At 46.8% G+C, this 8,969-nt stretch overlaps 1 protein-coding gene across 1 annotated transcript in view; it reads right to left on the reverse strand.

Annotated features, from left to right (window-relative positions):
- Nucleotides 1–6,053: 6,053 nt before the first annotated feature.
- SELENOI (selenoprotein I) overlaps nt 6,054–8,969 on the reverse strand; it is a 19,812-nt gene continuing 16,896 nt past the window's right edge. The window contains exon 9 of the mRNA XM_019537274.1: nt 6,054–6,119. Coding sequence (XP_019392819.1) covers nt 6,054–6,119 — 66 coding nt within the window. The remainder of the gene's footprint in view (nt 6,120–8,969) is intronic.

The following is an 8,969-nucleotide window of genomic DNA, read 5'->3' on the forward strand; positions in this document are numbered from 1 at the left end:
GTTTAGGAGCTTTTGGAAATCGTTCTGGTGACATGCGGTTTTTCCCACCAGCCCTGCAGAGCCCACAGTGCTACAGGAGACCAGCAGGACTTCAGTCCAGCCCGGTTTGCTCAATGCATGTAATTTAAGGAGCAAGGTTTTGGCCTACAGTCTCTTACTGGAGACAACACAGGCTTTAAAAAGCCCAGCTCAGCTATTAGCTGTCGGATTCAACAGGCTGGCAGCTGGGAAAACCACTCCTCCTTACCAGGGGAGCATGCAGGCATGGAAAGCCTGAAGCACAAGACAAGAGCCCACCAACCACTTCTAGAGGGCTGGTCTGTGCAGGATGCTCAGCCGGGCAAAGGGAGGGTGTGGATCTAGAGTGCAGCAATTTGGGATCAACAGGGTAGATGAGCTTATTCTGTAGCAAAAAGTCCCTCATTTTGAATGAGCTTAACCTAATGTCAAGCCCCCGCAGGGAGCACACGAGGAGCAGCATACCTGGAAGAACTCTGCACATATGAGTCCCTTCACCTTGCCCAGTGGAGCTGTGCTCCAAGCTTTGGCTGCCCGCAGGCACTAAACGTAGGCACATGGTCCGGGACAGCTGAGGCTGTGCTCAGATAAAGCCTCCCAGGCTGTCAGATCTGCTGCCTGGAAGCAGCTGTGCCAGGCTGAAGAGCTGTCAAGTGAGAACTAAGAAGGTCCTGGTTCAATGAGTGAAGGAGGCAGACTTATATCCTGGCATTGAGATGCGTCAGTCCAAACCCGGCAAGTAACCCGTCAGTAATAACTAAAACTAAGCATCATAAACTCTGCTCCTGGGGCATGTTCTCCAGGGCTGCACGGTAGTGGCTGACCAAGTTACTGGTAGCAAACAGCATCCCTAGCAGGTGAGAGCCTGCTAGGGGCAAAATAGGATAACCCCGCGGCTCTGTTCGCCTGCTCCTGGCTGCCAGGACACTGAGCACGCACAGGCAGGACTGCTGGAGTCCTGCTGCACGGGGGTGGGATCTTTCAGACAGAACAAGGCCCTTGTTCAGCAGCGAAGAAGTCAGGCAACTTCTGTCCTAACCATGGTCCTGGTCAGTTGGCCTCGTGCTGTCTCATTAGCCCTGGCTCACTGCCACTTTCTAGTGTTTGAGGTAGAATGAATGGGTAAGGCAAGCAAGATGCTAGCAAATACTTCCTCTTAGCTATGGCTACCCTTACCCCAGGGTTACTTCCTCTACGTTTAAGCAAAAACCAAACATGCTTTAACATGGTGTAGTTGCTCACCATAATCCCTACTGGTCCAAGACACCCAATTAAGTGGCACAGCTTGTAAAAGAAACGTACGCCTCCTGACACGGAGAGACACAGAGAGATTCTCCAGTGGCTTTCATCGGACAAATGATTCACTTCCATCTGAACATGGTAGAATAAAGCAAGAGGAGCAAACTTTCCTTCGCAAAAGGAGAGGTCACCTGAGAAGTATTTTTGTTTTTTGCTAGCTCACCACTGGCTAAAACCAAAGCATTTCAGCTGTTCAGATTATGAGCATGGGAAGCAGCAGAGCTGCAAACTTGGATCTACACAGGGTAAGAAAACTCAGCTGGGCCTCAAGTTCCCAAGAGAAATAGCGAGAGAGATGAGACTCTCCCAGCAGACAGATCGGATTTGTTGCAAGGCCAAAGAGCTGGGCTCACGAGGGGGGCTAGTCCAGGAGCCTGGACAGAACTGGCCTGTTCAGCCGCGCAGCTCCCATGTTACTCAACTGCAGTTTTAAGTGCTCGGGAACCCTGGAAAACAGAGGCAGCCATTTCCAGTGAGGAGCCTGGCAAGAGATCTCAGGAGCCCAACCCCAGGAATGCACGGCTTGCAGGGTTTGCTCTAGCAACCAACATGGGTCGCTCTTCCACAAGATTCACAGCTGGCGCACGTTGGCCACAGGTATCAACGTCTTCACGTACAGCAGCAACAGGGGCTAACGGCAGTGCACTGGTGCAGTGGGCTGGGGAAGGGATGCGATACTCCTTGCACCACAGCCCCTGCTTTTCCTATGGTTTTTCTAACAGAAGGGCTGCAGTGTAACTGCTTATATGAGATGGTAACACGGACTGTAATGGCTACCTTTTATTCACAAGTTGTTGACTTCAAAGGCTCAGCCCTGTACATCATCTAGCTGGGGTACACACAGACACACACATACAGGGCACTGGCGTAAGGCCCCAGGGGGTTGTGGGAGGCTGCAGGGCTAGCTGCCAACCATAAGCTTGCTCTAAAAACCAGTCATGAAAAGCCTCTCCAAGGAAATGAGGCTGGGCACACTACGAGTCCTTACTAACACCAGAGAAGCCACGTAATGAGCTTTGGTTTAGCTCCTAAAGGCTCAGCAAACACCCCACCTTAAAGCAAGGCAAAGCCTTTTGCCTGACCATGGGAAGGTAAGAAAGAGAAGCACCTTCAGGAAACTAGTAGCTTATTTTGTGAGCATGATCTTTTGCCCAGACACAGGAATGGGAGTAGGACACGAGCCTCCTGAGATGCAATGGATAAGAGAAAGAAAGCCATGCAATACTCAGTGAGGAAGTCACCCACTTAACTCACCTCCAGTAACCAAATTTTAATCAATATTAAAACCTCACAACATTACTTAGGCACACTGAGAGCCTACAGGCTTCCTTCACTGATGCTAATGTCTTCTTGCCGGTATTTCAGGTCAAGGTACAAACTGTGGCACTGCAGTATAATTTGGGGAACATTTTCAAAAAGACTGCAGGGGTAGGTATGTTGATATGTTATTCTTTGGCAGCTTAAGTCTTTGCCTGGCAGAAAATGCCCCTTCCCCAGCCCAAAAGAAACGGATCACCTCTCCAGTATGAAGAAAGGAAATCCTAAACACAGACACACAGGGTCATGAATGAGGAGACTGTCGCGATCTTTCCCGAGAGGAAAATAGCTGGGAAAGGAACTTCCACCCCACTACAAAATGAAAGGGCCCAATTCAACAAGGAACAAGCATCTTAGTATGACCTTGGTGAGTGGACACAGGGACACCCATCATGCAGCCCAAGCCTTCAATAGAGAACATGTTTATTTAAAAAAATTACTTGGGAAAATATCCCAGCTGGAGAGAGACTCATTTCTCCCCACCATCCGATCCTTAACAGGGCAAGATTTGTTCGGTCTCTCTGACCAAGCATTTCTCGACCCAGAATCTCTGATAACAAGCTTGAGTTACTACTTTCAGGCCAAAACAGCATGCAAGGAAATGCCGTGTGGCAAACCGTGCCCAGAGAACAGGATCTGACACCAAACCCTGCTCTACTTGGTCTTTGCACTTGCCTGCCTCAACTCACACAGCATTCGACCCCAACGTATTTCCAGCTAACCTGTTTGTAAATATTGTGCTAGTGTCAAGGTGCTAGTATGGTTAAGGCACCAAAATCCAAGATTCCTCAGATATTAGCCTGAATAGATAAAAAGCAGCTCCAGTTTTAAGGAGAAAGGCATCCTGCCTGAAAAGCCTGATGATAAAATGGGGACGCGTTGAGTGGAAGTCAAGCTGTAACGGCCAGCCCATACACAACCGAGAGTGGGTTTTTTAGGGCACATTTCTATGTATAGCCACAAAGTATAGTCAATTGTGGCACATAGCTAAGCTCACAAACCATGCGCTAAAAGGAACCAAAAATGCTGCCCCAAAAATCAGGAAGCAGATGGATTCTCACAATGTCCCTCACCCCAGTCCATAAATGCAGTAATACTACTGTGATGGGGAGATACCATAACACACAGAACACCCACAACACCAAACTTCAAACTTTGGGATTAGAAAACCCCTTAGCATGAATGCTGATGGGTTAATCACCCATGTGCTTCATGGTCTGTCAATACATGAACAGGGAGGGGATGGGAAACCCCACCTCAGCTCTGTATCACTGCCGCTAGCAGGCTTTTCCACCTGAAAAATGTTCCACGGGTATTTAAACATTGTCCCACATTTCCAAGGCTTGATTCAGCTTTCCTTATGTTTCCTGTACAACTATGATTTAAATTAATCTGCCCATAATTATTATATTTCATTCAATAGTTACAGCATCAAAAATTTAAGCACAACGTAATTCCTCTGTACATGTAGGCTTCTCCTGTACAAGGTCAGTAAATATACATGAGTAAGCTACTTTATTTAATAATGTCTGAAAGGGGACGCCCCCCTCTCCCAGATTAAATGCCTTTCTCCAGTCCAGATTTATAGTCATGACACTTCAAGACAAAACTTGCTCTCAAACAAACATGATGTTAAACACAAGAGAGAAGGAAGCAGCAGTGAGATCTGCCTGCATCAGCTTGTTCCCCTGCTCTTCACAGGGTGTACCTCTATGATCTCTTATACAACACTGCCTAGAAAGTTTGAGTAAAAAACAACGTATTTACAATAAATGTTGTGAAATGGCTTCTGAATTTTACATTTCATAATTCCCATGACAATGATTCAAATGTACAAAAGAAAAAAAATGTTAAATAGTAATTACAGCTAAGTTTTCCTAATGCAGATGACTTCTCACTGACAGAAGGAGCATGCTGTGACCAAACTACTACCCATGTTTTACAATATCCATGTCTGAATGAATTTGTTCCCATGGTAAAATTACATATGAACACTCTGTTGTGCCTGTTCGCTTCCGGATGCAGCCTGTCCAGAACATTGGGTTTAGGCTGCACTCTTCATTCAAGCACAAGTCTTCATTAAATAAAAGTGAACAGAAAAGAAAATCGGCATTCAAGCTTCACCACAACACAGTTCAACAAATCAACAAATAAAGCCAATCAAATCATGTGTGAATAGTAAACAGAAACAATCTCCTTGGATGAGATTTATGGTCTAGCTATCAGGACAGTGATGTCAAAAATAAATCTATATTTCAAGTAATCTTCATTCTTTCCCCCAAATACTGTACGTATAGAAGTGTGCAGTCATGACTGGTAAGGTGTTTTTCCAAGCTGTGGGATTTGTTACTATTTGGGTACCTGGAGGGGATGAGTGTCTGAATGCTGGCACAGCAGACCAGAGATAGCACTGCCACAGATCTAAAGCTAGAAGAGGTCCAGACACCTTGCAATGAGCCACCAACCCACCCCTTAACAAGCAGGTCATACTAGTGTCACAGAAGGGAAAACCTGGCCCTGCATAATTGTTGCAGGCTGCCATTGGGACTTGCCACCCCAGAGATAACCAATGCCGTGAAGCTCATGGGAACACACAGACCTGCAGCATTCAAAGAACGCACAAAGGAAACGTGCAGTCAGCAAGGAGAATACTGTTAGGATGTGGTTCAATTAAGCACAGCTGGAAAAATAAGAGGGGATCTGGGTTGGGAAATGGGAATAAAGATGCTTTGACCATTGTTATTTCCACTGAAATACCTCAATTTCTGAGTCGGATATCATTACATATTCCTAAAAAGAGTATTTGAATGGATGTCCGCACACATGTGCAAGAGGGTACAGCAACACCGGGGGAAACAAATTAAACGGTCTGTCCTGGGCAACCATGCAGGGACAGAGGTCACCTTGTGATACACTGGATCCCATGTCTAAATACCTAGCACAAGCCTTTGCATACCACCAGGACGTTCCTCGCTGGCCTCACGGCTCAGGCAGCACCATTACGGATGCCTCAGGCCCTCTATTCTAACTCAACTGCTACGTTACTTCTGATGACTTCCAGCAGTCACCTTTGAGTAAAGTGATCCATGTTCCCGAACCAGCTTTACCTGAAAGAATTAGGACTTGAGGTGTCACTGGGAACAATCAACTGCTCTGAATATACAGAAATAGCTTTGAAGGCTACTCGCCTTATTGGATCCCATCCATATCCGTGTGGTATAAGAATGGCAGTCGGGGACCAGACCTCGCGCCCAGCCCTCCCTGCTGACGCTGGATACCATGCACACGCTGCCCCAGTGTCTGTCCAGAGGATAAATTTAGATCTGTGGTGATAGTTGAAGTATTTACAGGATATTTGCAGCAGTTATTTACAGTACTTCTGCAGCCTGCAGGCCAATTTTCTGTTCTTCCACTTCTAGTCAATCTGTACTGCGCTTCTTTAGTGAGAAGGGTCGGATATTGAAATGCTTGCTTAGCTGGTTCACCTGGGGATGAGAATAATCACAGGAAAGCAATGTGAGCCATCTCAGCTTCAGACAGGTAGGGGGTTATGAACAGGTGTACACATGGGAGACCATAATTAGGCACAGGGAGACCACAGCCACTACTGCAGGCCATGGAGGAGTGGCTGTGCCCAGTCTGGAGACCACTTAAGCTCCCTTCAAACCATTCACTCCGGGTTCTTCATTAAAAGTTTAATACTTTCCTTCACCAGAAGGAAGAACCTGGCAGACAGGGGGTAAGCCTCATCAGCTTTAGCAGTTTGAGTCTCCTGATCCCAGAACTGCAACCACTCTTCAGAGGACTGAAGTACTCAAATTCCCCAAGTTGGGCACTTATGGCCCAACCTGTCTACCAGGAAGTTCGTCCCCAACCCTCTCCAGTCAGCAGCTGGTTTTACCCCACATCACTGCTGAATATCTGCACCTTCTAAGTTGATCTGCACACTGCCTAACACAATTTAATAGGTCTCAAACATTTAGGTGAATATTTGTTTCCTGAATCATTTGAAGCTATTGACTCAAAATGCTTCCAGCTGTGCTCAAAAAAAGATGAGCTTATACTGGAGCAGTGACAGGGGAATGAGTCACTTTTGTGAGAGAAAACAGAGATCTCAGTTTGTTTAGTCCACAAAAACAAAGGCTGACATGGAAAATACTTGAGGGAAATGCACATCACAGGAGATGAACTGTGGGGGTACAAGGGCACCTAGGAATAAACTGGCCATGAACAGTTTCAGGTTGGTTGTTCACAAGCTGCATGAACACGCAGCAGGGTCTGGCTCACCTTCAGAGGGCCTTTTATCTATAGGTGATACTCAGGGTAGCAGCTTAGGACCTTCCTCAGGCTCTGTGCCATTAGTGTCCTGCAGACATCATGGTAAATTTGTACTTTACAGATAGACAGATGTCTTTGTCTGTCTCATGAACTTGAGCTCACTTCATCAGATGCTGTGAAAGGACAGCATGAAGCAGTGCATAAAGTGCAGTGAGTGATCTGAACACAAAAAGGTGGGGAGGGAGGAAGGGGGCAGCAAACAAGAGAAGAATCTATAGGAACAACCGGGTCACAAAAGCTAATCCAGGTAATAGGATAAGACGCCATAATCCCTGTTTAAACCATGCTTAACACTCTAGTCTGTGGATGATTTCTTGTTCTGCAAGTTCCCATCTATATCTGTTTTTAAAAGATCTGCTGCCTGAGAAGAGCCATCCTGAGGTCAGCAATGGAGTGCCCAGGGAGGATGAAGAGATCTGCCACAAGCCTTTGTTTTTCTGCAGCTGATGCCATATCAGTGTACATTCATTCTTGCAGTAGAGATTGCCTTGCCTGTCTTGTATAAAGAGCAGATGGGCATTGTAAGCAGGTGATGGTGTATAAAATGTTAGTAATACTGCAGGTAAAAAAAAAAAAGAGCCTTGGATGTTCTACCTTTTGTTACTCGGTCCAGCGATGACATGGTTTGTATTGAGGTGGGGGCACAGCAGGCATTTGGGTTCATTGCAAGGATACATTCAAATAACTCACTCCACTTTACATGCTGCTCTACACTTGTCTTTTCACACCATCTGATAAAGTGAGTTTGAATTTGCAAGAGCTTGTGCTCTACAGATACCTTATTTAATCTATAAAGGTGAAAATCTACCCTGCCTTCTGTCCGGCTTCAGACTAACACAGTGAACTACCTCCCTCTATAAGGGTCCTGCCACCAGATAGCAAAAAAAGCAGGACATTGGTATGTAATGCAGAAGGGCCTGTGCCAAGAGGCAGCATGCCTAAGCTCTGAAGACAGCTTTCATCATCCCTGTACGGCCCCTTCTCATGTTGACCTTCAAGAGGCCAGCTCATTTCCTCCAGAGACAGCATGGTGTGTGGCCAGGGATCTGCAATCAGGAGCTCTGCTTTTTAGATGAGATTATGGAAAGACTAACACCAAATCATCAGGCTGGAGGAGATTTCAGGATCAATTTTAAAGGGATTCAGAGCTGGCAGAAAGTGCCAAATGCACACAGCACTTTGGCGATGCAACTGTCTTGCCCACGGCCTGGTCACCCTACTGCAAACTCAACCTGGTCCACTCCCCATGAGTATTTCAAAGGGCTTCTGAATGTGAGAGGGAGAGCAGGGGGAGGATGAGGGAGGGAAGTGGTCATAAACACTAGAGCCAAAAAGGAGAAATCCAATCTAATCTCTACCACAACCCAGTCCAGGAAACCCAACTCTGGTCTCATGATTTGATGAGCTGCTTTAGTGAACTGGCCAGAAGCCACATGGTCTCTGGATCCTATTCTGGCTGTCAAGCAGGTAACTTCTCCATTCAGCTGCCTTGGAAAGAAAGAGAACAGGGCTTTTCAACTGAGGGACAATGTCACTGACAGCTACCCCATATGGCAGGAAACAGGTGCTCTGCTGATTCTGGTGTTACTGTGCTTCCTCCTTCACTATGGTGCCTGTGACCAGGGGAGATCATCCATCTCCAATCCTCCTTCCCTGCTTCTCCGTAGAAGAAAACAAACTAGTCACAGGGAAGGGACTGATGTCCTTGCCTGAACACTTCAGCCCTTCCACACCTTGGCCACAGGTTAGCGAGGATTTAGTCAGGGAGCTTCTGGAGGGGTTTAGACGTATTCAGGTCAGCCGGCCCGGATGATCTCCACCCTAGAGTTCTAAAGGAATTGGCTGAGGTCATTGCAAGTCCCCTGGCACAGCTTTACGAGCACTCGTGGTGCTCTGCTGAGATACCGGAGGACTGGAAGAGGGCCAACGTGGTCCCCATCTTCAAAAAAGGCAGGAAGGAGGACCCAGGAAACTATAGGCTGGTTAGTCTTACCTCA

The sequence above is a fragment of the Crocodylus porosus genome, unplaced genomic scaffold (genome assembly GCF_001723895.1).
Source record: "Crocodylus porosus isolate Cpor-Errol unplaced genomic scaffold, CroPor_comp1, whole genome shotgun sequence".
In the NCBI taxonomy this organism is placed as follows: domain Eukaryota; kingdom Metazoa; phylum Chordata; order Crocodylia; family Crocodylidae; genus Crocodylus; species Crocodylus porosus.